This window comes from Lonchura striata, chromosome 6, assembly GCF_050655825.1.
Source record: "Lonchura striata isolate lonStrDom1 chromosome 6, ASM5065582v1, whole genome shotgun sequence".
Lineage (NCBI taxonomy): Eukaryota > Metazoa > Chordata > Aves > Passeriformes > Estrildidae > Lonchura > Lonchura striata.
Window position 1 is genome coordinate 20,597,903 of NC_140708.1, and position 18,203 is coordinate 20,616,105.

The window sequence follows — 18,203 nt, forward strand, 5'->3', positions numbered from 1 at the left end:
ACATGAGTGTCTTAGCATCACTGAACTTCTGAAATATGTGTCCTGATTCTTGTGAGCACACATTGAACAACTGGATATCACTGTCTCTCCATAAGAGGCTGGAAGAACAGTGACCACCAGAGTTGTTTGAGGCCACTTTGGCTACATTCTCCCCACACAGTGCCGTATGTACTGCAATAGGTGGCCAGCTTTGACAATAGGATCAAAGCAGAGACTTCCCATGAAAGTAGCTGAATTTACAGTTCCTTTGGGTGTTGCAGAATTTTTTCCAAGCAAGAGAAAGTTAGTGGAGACTTTGTTCACACTTATCTGCCAGGTTAGAAATTCCCCCACTATCCTCGTAAAGGGAATTCAGGCTTGTGGTTCTATGCAAGAGCAGCAGCTACTTTGGCATTAGTCACTGACTTCCTCATGTGCTCTAAATGCTTGGCAGTAACAGTCTCTGATTTCCTCTTGTGGTCTTAATGGCTGCAACACTTCTGGGAAGTTGTCTTTTTGCAGCTGATGGCATCTCAGTCTGCTGTGGATGACGGATGTGAATTACTGCATAGAGATTATGCTCATTTTTTTCCATTGGTACAATAGAAATACGTGGTCTTTTATATGATAAGAATCTGTTTCTGCAATATTGATACAAAGATGCCAAGGCCTCTGCTAGTCAACCTCTTACCTTGAGGGGGTTGCCATGTCCAGGAAGGCTGCTGTTCACAAGTATTTCCTTACTGCTTGAAATTTCCCTTTCAAACTGTAGCTAACGTAGTCCAGGTCTTTTCTGTAGTGCCTCTAACTCAGTTCCCTATGGGTATGCTTGTTCATTTGGCTTCATCTTCATACTGTCTTAAATCTTGTGTGTGCCTGAAAATCAGGGAGCACTGATTCTCATCTTTACCTCAGTCATAAATTTCTTGGTTGCAGTCCTGTCATAGCCCATCTTGATTTAATGTGTCTTGATGGAAGTTCACAGGTTATGAAGTTGCAGTGCTTTGCATCCATGCAGTGCTGAGAGGCTTGGCCATGTCAGCCTGAACGTGTGGATTGTGTGCAAGTGGAATGAACTTCCCTGGTTGATTTGGTAGGGGTATGTTCTTGATTTTCTGCTGTTCCTGTTTTTCAGCAACGATCCACTGTTGCATCAATGATGCACAGGCAGGAGACTGTGGAATGCCTGAGAAAGTTCAATGCTAGAAGGAAGCTAAAGGTAAGTGCATCTTAATTTGCTTTAGGTTTGATTTTAGTTCTCTGAATTTGAGGTTAGTGCCTTCCTAGCAGCAATACTTTTTTTCATGACTAGCAGTGTTAGAGGAGTGATCCTTCAGTACTGAGGACTGAAGTAGTGTATTGAGGAGCTGAGTGGTTTTGTTCTCCAAGCTCTAACCTTCCATGCCTCTTCAGCTACATATTCCCCCATTCTAGTTTCTGCCAGTGAGTTGAAATAGAGCAGGTAGTTCTGGGACTTTTATTTCTGAACACTCTGCACCTTCCAGTACTAGTGGTACCAGTTGCCTGCAGCTGGGGCAAAGCCTCTGGCCTATGCAAAAGCAGCTCTCTGCTGTGTGAAATCTAGGAAACAGCTGTGTGTTTAATTCTTAGTGCCATTTCAGATTTCCTAGGCTATCCTGCCTGGCATCTAGCTGCTGCTCTAGAAAGGCAGGATTGCGAGTGGTCCCATGTCGAGCCTAAGAGCCACACGTGGGAATCCTGGATACACTGGGGTTCTTCAGGGTACCAGTGGTATACCTCTGCATTGGTTACTGATGCATTGTGTCCTCCACGGGTCAACCCAGCCCCTTTCTCACATGGCACCTTCTGTTATCCCTGCTTTGTCTTCCCCACAGGGTGCAATCCTCACGACAATGCTTGTGTCTCGGAATTTTTCAGGTAAGTCCGCAGTGTTCCCATCCTTCCTTGGTTTTGTTTTGTGTGAGTGAGCTGCAGAATATTTAAACCATTTTGGGGTCCAGTAAGAGGGGAGGAAATGTGGTTTCAGTTTATCATAGTTTAATGATGGTCACTTTGCCTCAGCTGGTGACCAGTATGAAATAGGAAATTATTTGTTTAGAGAGGAGCACATGGTATTGTAGTCTGGTACAAAATAGAAGTAAAGTCAGCTTCCACAATCATCTCATGATATTTTATTAGGAAATTACTTGTGAGAAATTCTAGCTCATATCATTAGCTTTCCCATCATAAACCAGGAGTGAAGAGCTCTTATTAGGTAGGAGTGTTTCCTTCAGACCTGAGGCAGGGACAGGGAAGTAATATTGTGAGAATAGGGACAGGAGCTATTTGGGTATTATATTACTTTGACTCATCAAAAATGGGTCTGAAGTGTCTGGCTATTAGTTTTCCTTCTTGGAGTCTCAGAAGTGGTTTTCATCCTTTTAAATTTAATAGCTGGTAGTCTGGCTCCCACCCAACTGCATTACGTAGTGCATTTACTGAAAATGCAAATCTCAACATGTAAATCCATGCTTTTTGGAAGATTATTGTCTTGGCTAAGCACACTAGGTGACGCAGTCTTATCTGTGCTCATTTTCATTTGGGTGGAAAACCTTTATTTGTAAGTGCTTTTGGTTTATGGGATCTTTGTTTTCTTTACCCTCTGTAATTTTCTTTCTCTTTTAAAAGAGCAGTCATTGAACGCATGAGTCAGATTTTTATTGCACCTGACTACAACTGCTTTCAAGTGGAGTTCTGCTATATGGATTATGTGATGAGGGAAATGTGTTAATTTCATCTGGCCATTTACTAACAGTGGATACCAATACTTATATTCTGGATATTGTTACAATAAACTTGTAATTGGAATGAAAACCTCTGTGAAATGATCATCCCAGCACACAAAGTGCACATTTGTGCATACATTCTTCTGTGAACTCAGAGTATGTGAACTCAGAGAACTTCTGTATGGTGATGTTAAAAAAAATTATGTGAAACTATGCTACAATTAAGGGACAGCCCTCACCAATATCCAAACTTTTATTTCTTGGTTCTTGCTTTCACATAGACCTGTGCCAATTTGTCAGCATTACTTGTGGCTACAACAATTTATTTTTTCTACATTTCTCATAGTCTGACGTTAAAGAGACAGAGTAATTTATTCATTCATCTGTCCCACAATTGTGCTATTACAGTACTTAAAAAATCTGTACTGTTTTCTGAGACTGATTCTGAAATAACAGTCTGAGGACTTGCACAGGCCTATACAGAGCTAAACATTTTCTTGGGCCTTCTGCTGGAGTGAACTGTTTTTGTTCTATTTACACAGCTCATCTTTATTTCACTTAATTGATGATTCTGAAATAGTCAGGGGCTTTATCCTTTTTTTTAATAAACAGAAGATTTAGATTAATTTTTAGTCTGCAAATGTTGTCACTTCTAATGAAGCTGCAGAAGTGCTTGGATAAGAAAATGTCTTACTGGTAAGATTTTGAGTACTTGAAATGCCAGAGAGAAGGGTTCTCCTTAATGGTGTGTGACCTATACATCTCCTTAATCCCTGAGCTAGTACTGAGGAAGAAGAAGTTTGCTCTACTCATTCTTCTCTGTGTCAAGGGCTGAAGTTGCTGGATCCACTTCAGTTAACAGCTGAAGAAAAGGAAATCCTAGGTGGCCCTTAGTGATTGCAGGGTTTGCAGTGTCACTGAGCTCTGCTTTGAATATAAACTGTGATTCCAAGTATGACACACTCATAAAAACTGTCCAGAGAGAGATGTTGTGAATGTAGATGCAAAGCCTCTGTCAAGAGTAGCAATTACTTACATTTTTGTGTTTTTAGAGGGATGAGATCATCTACTCCTGTTTCCTGTGCAGAACTGTGTGTAATATGAGCTTGACTTTTTAAAATTGTAATTACTTTTTAATTTACTTAGGTTTTCTAGTTGGCTGCAGTCAAAGTAGATACATCTGCTGGAATTAAAGAATAAATGCATGCTAACTGAAAGTAATCAGTTAAAAAGTTTGTGTGGGAACTTTAGGTAGAGCTCAGACTTTTCTTACCATGACAAACATTTAACTGCTCTTGAAGGGTTCTGCAATAATATTTCTTTCTTTCCCTAAAGCCCTTAAGGGGTTTTTATTTTTCTCTAATTGGGTGACACTATTTTGTGGGTTTTTAAAAATCCCATTCCCAGCAGACAGAGAACTAGATTTAAGAAGAGAGAAGCTTCTTTCTGTCTGGGAATGAGATCTCCTAAAAGATTCTTTCATAGATGTTTTGAATAAAGAGGAGAATGAAGGCTCATGTGACCCCAGTATCATTAATTAGGCACGATTGTATTATCTGCAGGAAATATGAGAAGACTCCTTTAATCTCACTGTTATTACTATCTCCTGTGTCACATTTTGTCATGTGGAGCTCCTTCTCTGTGTACGCCTGTGACAAATTCCTAAAGACTCTGGAGCAGTACTCTCTCTCTTTTTAGCCCATCAAAAATTCTTTTTTTTACAAAGAAAAAAAAATCTGTTGTTTTTTGAGTAATTTGTTGCTTGCTATGTGCCGCTTGCCCCAGGCCAGTTAAGTTAAAGGATATCTGGTTCCTTTACCCAGTTATGATATATTCAGCCATTTAATATTGGCTGTTTGTGGTTCTTTTTAGAAGATTGCATCTCAGGCCAGCTGTAGGCTATTTGTTAAAAGCAGGTACAGTTGCACTCCTTTCAGCATAAGTCAGGAAGTTGAAACCTGGTTACAATAAGGGCTTTGTAGCTTCTCTCTACACTCTGGTATGTGTTAATTCAGATGCAATCTAAATTTTGCTGCAGGATTGTTAGGGTCACACCAAGGTATACACAGGATTACTTGTGTGCTTACCTGGGGCTTCAGATGTTCAGATGATCCAAGCAAGCACTGATGTGATCTGCATGCACGTACAGAATATGGAAGTGCAGTTGGTAAATCAACTGATTAGATCATATGCAAGAAACTCCTAAATCATATTCTGAGAAGTAAATGTAAATTTATTACTAGAAGAGAGTTGGGAGGGGTTTTATAGATTCCTGCTATATTTAAGGGTGCCTGGACTCATCTATGTAGATAAAACTCTGTAAAAAAGCTTGCTATGAACTGAATGAAAGATGGAAAAAAATGGTTTTCATCTTAGGAGCAGCCATCTTCACAAAATGCTGCCAAGTGCCTTTTCTCCGTAAGCTGATTTTTATGCACAACTTACAAGTGGCCTATGTGAAATTCTTAGTACTGTTTTCCTGAGTGGATTGCAGCTGTTAATTTGGGAAGCTGTTAAAGAAGTGTTTCACACTGTGAAATTAATTTCTATCACATTCAATCCTATGTTCAAAATAGATTCTAAGGCAGACATTTCAGGTAATTATGCCTTATGCCTGAAACCTCTATTTTTAATTGATGTTGACCTTTCTTCTGGGTTGCCACTGCTCGCTCAAGTCAGTTTTGTGAGGGAGCTATTGTGACAGAGTGTGACAGTAACTGGAATTCATTACATGTCTCTGCAGATCCTTATTAACACTCCAATGTGCAGGTTTGAGATTTGGCTATGTAGGTGAGGTTGAGAGAGGCTGGTAGCAGATTTGAGGAGCAGAGGTCTTTCTAACTAAGCAAAGAAGGTGTGAATATGCCTGCGTATATTTAATGTAACCTGTACAGAGACATTTTTTTTAGCTGACTAAAGAGAAAGAAGGAGGAAATAATACAAATACTGAAGTGGTACTGAAATATTTTGCTGTCTTGTTATACCTCCCTTCCAGAAGTGTGAAACTGAATTTTTGCTCTTTTGTGTGTGTGTGCACATGTGTGTGTGTGCATGTACATATATATCTATACTCAGGTAGAAATTTGAGTTCTTTTCTATAACTGAAATAAGTAATATATGTGAAGTTTCTACTGTGTTATGTTAGGTAGATATTGATTCAGGATCAGAAATTTGTATATCCTGGTAGGAATCCAAAGGTATGAAAATATGGAGGGGGAAAATATTATTAAGATATTTGTAGAGCTTTGACTAAATAAGCGTAACATCACTGGAAACCACATTTCCCAAGCAGAAGATGAAGTTACATTTAGCGAAAGATTAAGTTGGTTTTAAGTGCTTTTGCTGTATCTACTAAATCTCTTAAGAAACAGTAAGGGTTTCAGTGAATGGTGCTCAACTATTACTGTGTGGACCTGCTGAAGTAGTGGATTTCAGTTAGTAACATCTATTTGCAACTTCCTAGAGTGATACAGATTTCATTAGTGCATTTAATTATCACTATAGCCAGAGAGTCTAATTTATCATCAAAAGTGGATGTGGATTATTAAAATTATTTCTTCTACGTCCTCTCTCTAAAGTTCAGGAAGGCTCTGGGAATACTTTTTATTGTGGTGTTTGTCCTTAATAAATAGATATTCTTGAAGTTATATTGCATTCATGGGCATTGTTTGTGATGGTAGCCAAAAGTGCCTCTTGTGACTGCACACTGACTGTTGGCTCCTTTGCGGTGACCCCAGAAGTGACTTCAAGTTAAGAAAGTTAATATTACTTTCTTTGAACTGAGAATATGAGAATGACAAGCTGCAACTCTGTGTCATAAGTCTGTGTTGGTATGATACAATTTTTATTTTATGGAGTCTTAGTAAAGTTCAGAATTCTTCAGGTATAAATGCATGTGTTTAGAAGCCAGAACTTGGCTCATTTTTTAGGATAGCATCATAAGTTAGTCAGACTTAATAAAATCAGCCTCAGTGTTCTTTCTGCATCCCAAAAAAGAATTCTCTGGAAGCTTAACCTAAGTGAGAAATGTAACTGAGTTTTGGCAGCTGAGGACAGGGCAAATCCAGGGATAGGCTGGATGAAGGGTTGCTCTCTCTGGAAGAGGAGTGGGGCTGGCAATGGGGAAGACACTCTGTGTGACTGTCTTTGGAGTGTTTCCTCTTCAGTCCCACCTTGGCTCTGGTACATCCAGAGTGTTTATTGCTGATGAGTTCAGCATTAGGGATTTGTGTTTCTGCCAGGAGCATGGTCCAGAGCCCAGGCTGTTTACTACAGCAGCCAGAACTGGCAAATGTGGGAAGAGGGAGGGGTATGTGCAGGAGAAGCCTTTTGTATTTCTCTTCAGCATTCAACTGAAGAGGGTCTTGTTAAGCCAGGAATAGAATAGTGGTTTTAAGTTACTGGGTTAGCAGCATGTGCTTTCATGTTTCTTTATTCTAGAAGAACTCTTAACTTCTAGAAATTAAGAGAAGAGGGAATTTAATCCCTTGAACACATAGAGGAAATGGGAAAGATAGAAAATAATAATCCTAGCATCTCACAGCTGGGAAATCGTAGAGCATTGGTACAAGACTGTTTCAGGAACAGTAAAGAATCTGCCTGCATGTGTCTTTGCATACTTCCCCTCCTGTTGTCTCTCTGCTAATCTGCCTGTCTTCTAAAAGGATTATTGTTACAGGAAGTCTTGTCTGTTGCTTGTGCAAAAAATCCTTTTGCATCCCCCTTTATTTCTGTCTTGTAATTTATACAGGTTGATCTGTGGGTAGACCTGCATGCATCCCTGTTGTCTGAAGTGTCTGAGTCATCTTAATGTGTAAATGCATTTCATGTGCTCTCCAGCTCTCTGTAAACACAGTATAATGCATGAACCAAATACACCACAGACCCAGTTTCTTTCTACAGTACTGGGATGCTGTCAGGCCTGTGGGAGAGCAGTGTGTGCCATGCAGAGGTGCAATCAGGGAAGGAGGCTGGATGGGCAGGCTGCCCCAGGGAACATGGATCAATGTTACATAGTGCTGGGCTGCATGGAGGGACTCTCAGCTGAATTTGCTTTCTGTCCACAAAGACAAGTACAAGGTTGTGGGAAAACTGCAGAAAGTGTGAAAAGTGTTGCTTCCCTGCTTGTCTCTGGGATGTTCCCAGAACATATGGTGGTACTATTCTGCATCTCTGATGGTGTTTTTTTTTTTTTCCACTTCAAGGATGTCCCATTTGGCATATTTGTTAAGTTGCAGAATCCTTTACTCCTGAAGTGTTGTAAGGCTGTAACAGTTTGTTTTCAGCAGTTGTTGTGTGAAATACCTTCATTCCTGTATAGTATGAATGCTGGACTCCTTTTGACCCCATAGTCACATTGTTGTTCTTCTCACTTGCATGTAGAATCAAGCTAGCCTTTGTCATGCCTTGAAGGTGGCAAGAACTTACTTGTCTTGCAGTCTTGCAATGCTTTAATATGTGTACACTCAGAAAAGAGACTGTTGCAGGGCAGATGAGTTGCTTTGCCCACTTTCATGTGTGCACATTGGAACACTGTTTGCTGACATATCACATTCAGAAAACCTCTGCATTAGGTTCTTCCAATGTTCTTGGCTTCTGAGAGCTGGAATGAAAATAAAATTATCTAGTAATCTAGCTTTATACTTGCATTAGAGAGTAGAATTAGGAAAACAATTCAAAGATTCTAGTAAGCTTATATGGAGTGCCACCTCTTTGTTGGGAGGAGATGCTGTAGTCATTTGCACCAACTCAGCTAATATTGTGTAGCTAATCCATGTCTGTAGGGTCTTGTAGGGAAGGCAGGGTGGAAAATGTGGTTGACATAAAATTTGAACAGTTGATTAGATATTGCACAAACATTTTTTGCCTAATGTTGCTGCTTCTAGAGAGACTGAGCACTCTGTTCTTGTTGGTCAGTATGTCTTTGGAAATTTCAATAGTCATGTCAGCATTGTCTTAGGACTTGCCTTTTCTCTAGGCCTCATCTTTGCTGCACCTAAAACCCAGGTGCCCAGACCCAGAAGCTAGCTGCTTAGGAGAGCCATAGCATGTGTTGGTACAGTACAGCTACTTGCATGCTGTTTACAGAAGTTGATACAACTGAATGCATTCTTCATAAGTATACAAGAAATGGTTTGTATCTGTTGAAGTTGTACATGGGATCTTGTTGTTGACAATCATGGTACCACTTTGCTGTCATAGATGAAGCAGCTCCTTTATCACTCCCAGCCAGGCATTTGTTGTGGGCTCTCTGTGAGGCCTTATCATTCTCTCAGTTTCATTGGTAGTGCCAGTTGTTCAAGCTGAGCACAGTAGAGTATCTTTTATCTTTCATTTAAGAAATTTGGCCTAGTTCCCTGTCTCTTTTGTCATTCTTCCTTTTTTTAACAGTTTTCAGATGCTGCCTTTTACACTTTTTCAGTCGCTTTTAGCTATCCAGCTATCCCCAGAGAAACTGTGAATAACAGTAATTAGAAGGCTTCTGTATTATCAGCACCCCCTTTATAAGCCACATCTGTTATGTGAATGTATGCACTTACAGGTGCAGCATTTATCCTATTGCAAAAATCAGAATCAAAGGTTTCTTTTGCCCCTCTAACTGCTGACACGTCTGGGTGGGGTCACAGTGTGTGAGTGGGGGATTGACAGAGAAGCTCTAAATTACCTTTTCAGACTTGGTCTTCTTGAGGTGGTGAAAGTGGTATTTTGCCTTAATAGGTGAACAATAGATATGATAGATGACCCTCTCCTATCAGGATGAATTTGTTGAGTGACTTGTCCTGTTTTCTAGGTCTCTTGCTGCTAGAGAGGAATTAGCAGGATGGTTGTCCTTCTGAAGTTCAGTGCATTTTTGAGGGAAGTGGTGGGGAAGGAGAGAGAAAGAGAGAGAAGATAGTCTTGAAAGCAAAATCTGACTTACTTCTGCTTTTCTCCACAGCTGCCAAAAGCCTGCTGAACAAGAAGTCAGATGGAGTGAAGGTAAGTTCTTGCTTTGCCATTTCACTGTCTCTCCACCATCTGAACAGAAGGTAGCCAATCCCTCTGGTGCCTGTCACTTTCCAGGGTAAAACCATAGTCCTGTGGTCTGGATTGCTATAATCAGTGTCTTGTTATGAAGCCCTGGGTGGGATCTTAGTGTTCCTCACTTGCATAACTAGTTAAGTGGACTGTTGCAGCAGCAGGAATTCCTTTTCCCTTTCTGTGATGTATAGAGAATTGGTCAGCACTGGATTAGAAAGACCAAGGACTTGCTCAGTTGTTACATATACCTCTGCCTAGTCTGTTCTGTTCAGTGCTTCTGACTGAAAATTGCACAGAGCAATTGTGAATGACTGATGATGATATACTCAGCAAACCCCATGGAAGTTTCTTGGTCTACTCACTTGGACGGATGCTGAAGGCTGAGCTGGGAAGAAGGGTGGGGAAGGAGGAGCCTCCAAATGTTCATGTTTGGACAGAACAGAAACTGAGGATTGTGCTGAAAGTTCTGTTCATGTGCCTGAAGTTGAGGCACTCTCCTATTCCCTTCTGAAGGGAATTATTTTTTCCCCCCTTGAATGTCAGTCTTTATGTTGCATGGTCATCATTTATTTCTGGAGGTCACACAGACCCTTGCCAAAGCTCTGTTTTTGCATTCAGCAGCCCTTTACTGTCTGGTACTGGAGGAGAGACAATTATAGGCTAGAGCATGGCCTCCCCTAACTGTTCTGAAGGGTTATTGTCCTCCACATGGAAAAGAAGAGTTGAGTTTATTTGTTTGCATTTTCCTTTGAAGTCCAAACCTTTCTCCACAGCTACTAGGTGGAACAGTTAATCTCCTGGTTTAGCACTGTGGGCAGTCTTCTTTCCTTCCAAGCTAGGGGGCTGACATTCACACTGTAGAACCAGCACACTTGTTCTCTCCTGCTCTCTGACCCCTTTTCTATTTTAATGAGGTTTTGTTCCCAGAGGGCTCACAGTACAAGTAGGCTGCTGGAAAAAGAGGTGTTTTCAGAAGAGTTGTGTTTGTCCACGTTATTGATGTCCAGGTTTTGGAGTTTAATTTTTTATCAAAATGCTCTGTGAAAATGCTGTTCCTGCCCTAGGATTCTTGTCTTTGATATTTGCCTGCAAGAGTGAGCTTTTGGCCATTGTACCAGCCTGCCTCTTGTACAGACATGCATTGAACACATGCACGCTAGTACAGCAAGTATGTTCGAGTTGTTGCATCTGTTGGTACTTAAAACATTACAATAGAATCCAGTGGAATAAGCATGAATTATCCCTAATGTTGTGAAATGAGAACCAACAGGTGCTTGCTTCAAAATCCCAATGAGGCAGGAGAGAAGTAATTGGAAAAACAGCAGGTATCAACATGTCTACAAAGCTTTGTTACCTATCTAAAAAAAAATAGCTTTCTTCGTAGGATTCTTGATTTCTAACAAGCTTTCAGGGAGTGTCACATCTTGGGTTAAAATATTTAAAAAATGGACAAAGGATGTACACATAAATCTTGAGGCACAACTTCCTGGTAATATAGTTACAAAGAGACCCTGTACGTTAGAACCTTCCAGCTCTATAGAAAGCTTGTGGTGTTTGGTTCATGGGAGTACACAATGTCTTCCTCTGTGAAAAGGATAATTCTGGATTTCCTTCATCTCTTTGCAGTGTATGTTGCTCCTTGTATGTGTAATTGAATACTTTGATAAAGTGGAAGGTATATTAGAGAGCATAGCATTCTCTGTTCATGGTGACTGAGATTGTCCTCTGGAAACTGCTGCTTCTGCAGGACACTGGAGACCTGCAGTCAGGAGTCTGCAGCTTCTTCCATGCAGCTTCCTCCCTCCAAAGTGTTACAGCAGTCTGGCTTTGCAGTGTGAACCTCAGTATTGTCCATGAGGGGCATTGTTCATGTTCACCCTGAGCTGAGGGCCACCAGGAGAGGTGTTTAAGCTTCCCATTTTTCCTAAATGGTGTCTATCTTCAGGTATGGATTTTGAGTTCTCATTTCTTTAAGTGTTAAAACTCAGAAATAAATAATGTCTATCTTATTAAAGCTCCTGTTTTGAGTTACTCTTCTGCTCAGTAATATAGACTTTTAAAAGTACAAGTTGTTTTCCCCCAGTGCTAAGCTTTGACAAGACAGAGAATGTTCAATGTTCTGTGTGTGTTAGCAGGACATCCTTAACGCTTCTGTTGTAGGATTTCTGTGTGTACGTGCTTATCTCTTTCCTAGCCCTACTGTAATGGGTGCTGCATCCCATTTGAAGTGTAGTCTTTTACCATGTCCATTTGCTTGTTGGAGCAGTACTGGCCCATTGACTGCTGAGGACAGTCTTTGGGTTGGTTAGTGTCTGGTTGGTGGCCTCACCATTGTGACCAGCATACTTCTCATCTGTTGCTGCTTATGCAGGAAACTTGTAATTTTAGCTCCACTCACTTTCTCACCCTGTACAGTTCTGACAGAAAAATTGTGCCAGTGTCTGCTTGAGGTAAGAGCATCTGGTCTTACTTGTGGCAAACAATGATTTCCTGTCCGTTGCAGTAGTGCAGAGCACAAATACCATGGCTTGAACACCCAGATTTTCAGCTTTGTGGTATCCTTTTCACTCCCACTTCCTACACAAATTATTCTACATCCAATGTAGGTTTAAAACAAGCACTGCATGCTGTACTTCTAACTGGAGTCTGCTGTCTGCTGCTGACCACATGCCATCTGGTTAGGCTGTTTCTCATGTTTCCTCCAGATAAGAAGACTGGTTTGTTTGATTGTTGAGTTTTCTGTTTGTCTCTTACAACCTTCTTGGAAATCAAGAAATCTTGAAATCTTTATGGAGATTTGAGAGAAAATATGTTTCAGTTTCTTCATTGGTTTTATCTGATGCAGGGTGACTTTGCACCATAAGACTGTTGTCACAGATATTCACAAAGTAGATAAGAATTGAAAGAGTATTTCTTCCACAAATAGGTTATTACAATAGTGTAAAACTTAATGGCTTTAAAGACATTGAGAAAAAAGCACCAACAGTTTGTCTTAATTTACTTTCTGTTCAAGGTAACTTTCCCCTTTTTTGGCTGGTATTCAGAGCTGACTGTGCTAGAATTCCCCATTGTTTGACAAGGATAGTGGGAGTTTCTATTACATAATATTACACTGGCTTGGGGGAGACATACACATCTTTCTCGTGTTTTATTCCCAGTAACACCATGAAAATGTGTGTTGGTGAATTTCTGATGCAAGGTACTTGCTGACTGAGCATAAATGAGAGAGGAATTATTTGATAGTCATGCATGGTGCTATGAGCATCTAGCTTGAGTTGTGTTGAGTTGATACTAAAAAAAAAGCACAGTTTTTGTTTCTCTAGCAATAGGCTCAAATCCTTCACTGAACAAAGTTTAGCACTAAAGTAGTGAGGATGTATGCATTTTACTTGGATCATACCATTTTGGAAGGCAGTGGGAGAAGCTTAGATCAGGAGGGGAGGACAGGAAAGAAATTTTTTTTTAAAAATTTCAATACTAGTGTGTCCACACAGGGGCTGTTTTGATAAATTTCCATAGATATTACTGCCCCCTCCACCAAATTCCTTTCCAAATTTTATTTGAAGCATTCCTGGCTTTCATTTTGCACTGTTGCTTCTATTTCAAGTGCTAATTCTGCTAATTGGTAGAGATTTCATCAGCTTGGCATTTGAGAACTTTTCCATTATCTTAAATAATGAATGATTTAAACTGCCTTGAATCTTAAATTCTGCCTGCTCACCAAACCTTTGTAGTGCTGCACTCATTTTCTTCAAGCAGAATTTGGATCCGGGCTGTTGGAGTAGCAGCAGGAAGGCCCAAGTTTTATCCCCAAGGAATATGGTTTTCAGCTTTCAAATCCAGAAAGTGAGGCTAGAAGATGCTGAGTGACGAGTTGCAGAGCCCCAGTAAGATACCACATATCTTGTGGTCATCACACTAGGTCCCAGGTATCTTTTTAAAATTCTAAATTTATGAGCAACATTGTGCATCTACCATTTTAAAATTTACTTTAGATAGTTCAAAATCAGATATATTTGTTTTCTTGTTCCCCTTTCTAACTGTAATCTGGAGTTGCCATCTACTGCAAGGTGAGAGGGGTTAAGGAGTGGGCTGGGGTAAACACGTGGATGGAGCTTAAGGACACTTTATGCTGAGTGTCCTTCCTCTAAGCTTGTCAGGGTCTGGACTCCCTGTAGTGAGTGTTACAGTCCTACTGCTGATTGATTTTTTTTTTTTTTTTTTTTTTTGTCCCTGGGTAGCATTTCAAAGAGTTGTGTTCCCTTTTTTCCAAAGGGGTATTTCACTTCCTGCTGGTGTGAGAGGCTGTGTGTGTTTCCAGTTCTAGCAGGGCCTGTAAGACTAATTTCTGTAATCAGAATTTTTTAATGCACAAAGTCTTAATTTCAGTTAAGCATGTAATGGTAATTATTTTTTAATTAGTCATTCTCTAAGCTCTTTGTCAGTTTCTTTTTTTCTTTCTTGTTTACTTCTGACCACTTGGGTTTGTTACTAGGATTTACAAAATTATATCAGTAATGTTCCTCAGGCCCAATGTAACACTATGCAGATAGTAAATTGTCAAGCATGCTGTGGGATGCAGGAGATTTTTAACAGCATTCACTTGCAATGCTCTGCCAAGTCTGTTGATTTTCTACCTTGTCTTTCTGCCACATGCACTCTAGTTTTTTTCCCAGTAAAAGCTGAATAGCTTTACTACAGCTGAAAGGAGAACTTGACTGAAAGAGGAAAAATCCATTTATTTGGTTTAACAAGGTTAATGTTCTAAAATCTGCCCTATATATTACATAACTGCAAAGAGGTACCAAATACCATTTGTTCTGCTGTTTGTAAGAAATATTGCAGTAAAGTGTACATTTTATGCCTGATGTGTACTACTTGCCCTGCCCTTTGCCCAGTAAAGAGTATGTGGGGAAGGAAGAATGCTCTGTAAACTGGCATGGCTGCTGGGAAGCAGTTGGTGAAAGCATGTCTTAAACAGAGAAGGCACAGTAGCAACGAAAAGCAACCTATAAAATCTGCAAGGGTCAAGTACCATTCACACAATGACCAACAGGAATTAATGCTCCTATCTCTGTATCCAGACTTGTTATAATCTTAATGACATACTGTTTAAAGATTGTTTATGGTGAAGCTAAACAGGGAGAGCCCAAGTTCATCTGAACAGCAGAGTTTTGTGCTGAACTGTGTTATGGAAGACACCTGGGGAGTGCTTCAGATCTGTTTAAGTGCTGACATCCAGTAGCACATTATATCCACCTTTGATGCAGTCAGTTTTTTCACTGCATTGTTGTAATGCTTAGAAGCACCAACTGAGATCAAGGGTCTAGTGTGCTTAGTTAGTGGTGGTTAAGCAGAAAATCCCTGCCACTTAGCTTACAATTTAAATAGACAAGCTGACAAAAGGGCAAGAGAGAAGATGGATTGACAAAGATTACGTTATTTGCTCAGTATCACACAAAAGGGCTAAAGCAGAAGTAGAAATAGGACCTCCAATTTGCTCGTTCAAGATGACTCTCACTATGATCATCTGCTTTTAGTTCAACTTTTTTTTTCTACCATAAGTTCTGAAATTACTGTACTCTCCATAGGAATATGAGTTGCTGCAAGCATGATATTTTAACATAAATACTGTATCAGGCTGGGGGAGAACTGCATGTAGAAGCTGTCATAAAAAAAAATAGCCATATTAAGTTCCCAGGACTGTGAATGGGACCTTGCTTGGAATCACTCTAATCACTCTACTCCTTATAGTATGTTTCAGCGTGTGCTGTGGAATGATTTACGCTCGCCATTTCTAGTATGGCTGCCATGCTGAAGAGAAGGTGATTCTTCAGATTGTCTTCTGTCATCTGCTGACTTCTGTTGATTGTTACCTAAAGCAAGACTCTTCCTTAAGTTTCACCATAGAGAACCTGCTCCTCTTTGAGAGATGAACACCTAAAATTCACACACATAATAAAAATAGAACTGTAACAAACGGTCATCCCTAGGTTTGTTGTCTGTACTGCTTTGGGAGAATGTTTTGTCACTCAGATGTAGGGAAACCCTTAAAGTGATCAGTGAGATACTTTACCATAGGCTGTGTTGGCCTTTAACAATTTTTTTCATTCCCTGGGACATCTCTGCCCTGCCTAGTAGTTCTTAGAGAGTTCTGTTTTATGGAAGGGAAAGAGAACTCTATAACTAAACTTCTGTTCTCTTATTTACTTTGCTAAGTTGCAGTCACATTACAAGAAGAACAAAAAGCTTTGCTCACTCAGCTAGTCACCTTGGGCAGGTAACAGTAGATGGTTCTGATGCAGCTGTTAAGATATACTGGGAGATTGATCTGGTTTAGTAACTTCCTTGTATATGATTTGACTTAATGAATTTTGATGCTTTAGCACTTACTGCTAGTGCCTCATGTTGGCATTATCTAACCTGTCTTGTGGTTTAGTAGTACTTTCATGCATAACACAGACCTCACTTCCTGCCCTTTTCATACTGCAAACACAATGCACAGCTTTTCTTCCCTGTGTTTTTATAGTAGCCAGTAATAATGTGCTTTCTGGGATTTCTACACTACATCATGCCCTGTAATAGACTAACACTGTTTTAAATTTAGCTTGTACTCTAATTAAGTTCTGATCTGCAGAGGGTTCTGTTTCCTTCTGTGTTAGTGTAACTTGTGCCTCTGTGTAGGAGGGTGTTTGTTTTCTGCATGGCTTGGTTGATTATTTTCATATTGAACCTTTTGCTTGTATTCTAACATTTTCTATCCCTTTTATCTTTTGTAACTTACTGAAAGTCAGTATGAATTTCAAACGAGATTGTCTTTCTTAGAGACAGGTTTACCTCAGGATCCATATCGTTTGTTTTTGTCTGCTGCAGCTTACAGAATACATTAAAAGTAAAAACAGTGTTTTTTCACTGTTGTGAATTTTCACTTTTCCCAGTTAAAAATTCCCTGTTGTGATGGGGTACAAGGATTTCTCTGGGTTGATGGCAGTCTAAGCATTATATTCATGTGCTGGTAGTACATGCTATTTTAGTTCTAGCTTGAGGAAAAGCCTGTGGAGAAGCTAAATTGTCCTTAAAGAAATGAGAGGAAACAGAAATTTGTTAACCATGTAATGCAAGCCCTGTGTTGTGCCTCCATGAACCGGAAGATTTGTGATCCAAATGGCAAACAGATCAGAGTCTGTCTCTTCTGGAATTAAAGATCAGATGAGGCAGAAGCTTTGCTAGTTTGAGTCTGTTCATGCAGTGGCTGTGTGACTGTGGACTACATGCTGTGATTAGGAATGTGGTTCTGGGTATGAGGGGAACATGGGCACTTCTGCTTTCAAAGACATGCCAGTGTGTGTGTGCTTGAGCTCTGATGTGAGGATAGCAGGGATGAAGGCCAATATTGAAGGTAAGAGCTGTGAAGGCTCAGTAAGTGTGTGAAGTGGGAAGCTACAGCTCCATGGCCTGTTTTGTCTGTGGGCTGCTCTGGTAGTGTGCAGAGTCCAGAGCTACAGAACTGAGCCCACACCATCGTGGATTTTGACTGACAGGAGCTGTGCTGTCCTATACTACTCTGTGGGCTAGTCTGTAGTAAGCAGCAGAGAAATAGCCCAGATAGTACCAAAGGAGAAGGGCAGATGGAAAATGTACATGGAGACAGCAAGGGGAAAGCATAGCATTGTAATGTTGAAAGACCTGCCAGGCTCAGCTTGAACTGGATGACACTAAGAGTTTAGTGAAAGAGGAGAGAAGTGCATGCTGAGCTTCATTTACTGGAGAGTGCAATTTGGTGTGAAGGAGTCTCTGACGATGACTGAAGATGCCATTGAACAAGAGTAGAGTCCAAGAAGGTTGAGTAGTGTTTGAACTTGTTTGTTCTTCTCTAAGTATCTGAGAGTGCAAAGTGTTCTGGCTGTTGAGTGCTTCTATCTTTCTTGTTTGAGCATTAGTGCACCTTACCTCTCCAATCAGCCCCAAATTCTATGTGAGGGAGCCTTTCTCCTCCCCATGCTATGCACACAAGTTCCCTCTTCTTCTTTTAGTCCCTGCGTATGCCTTTCTGCTGTGACCTCCTCCCTACTCTCTAATTTAAGTTGCAAACATACTTCTGCATTCTCCAAATATGAACACACAGGGATTTCTGCCTACCTCTTCAGTTTGGCTGGCGAAGCTGCCCCATTTCCTGAGATGGGAGAGCACAGAGACACGCCCTTGTATCCCACATCTTGTGCATATATATTACTCTCTTTTCTTCTCTCCTTATGTCAGTGTGGGACACCTATGTCCTGACCTCAGTGTTTGAGGGGATGGGAGTCTTCAGCCCTGCCCTTTCCCCTGGTGTGTAGTTATGTGCTTTAATGGTGACTTCTCTCTCTGTTCCTTTTTTCCATGTCTGTGCATTTCTGCTGCTGCTTATACCTGCCTCAGGGGAGCTTTATTGGCAGGGGGGCCCTTGCTGGCACACTA

At 40.5% G+C, this 18,203-nt stretch overlaps 1 protein-coding gene across 15 annotated transcripts in view; it reads left to right on the forward strand.

Annotated features, from left to right (window-relative positions):
• CAMK2G (calcium/calmodulin dependent protein kinase II gamma) overlaps positions 1 to 18,203 on the forward strand; it is a 119,070-nt gene that overhangs the window by 80,860 nt on the left and 20,007 nt on the right. For all 15 annotated transcript variants that reach the window (XM_021548931.4, XM_085583508.1, XM_085583509.1 and 12 more), the window contains 3 exons: positions 1,115 to 1,198; positions 1,836 to 1,878; positions 9,664 to 9,704. In XM_021548931.4, coding sequence (XP_021404606.1) covers positions 1,115 to 1,198; positions 1,836 to 1,878; positions 9,664 to 9,704 — 168 coding nt within the window. The remainder of the gene's footprint in view (positions 1 to 1,114; positions 1,199 to 1,835; positions 1,879 to 9,663; positions 9,705 to 18,203) is intronic.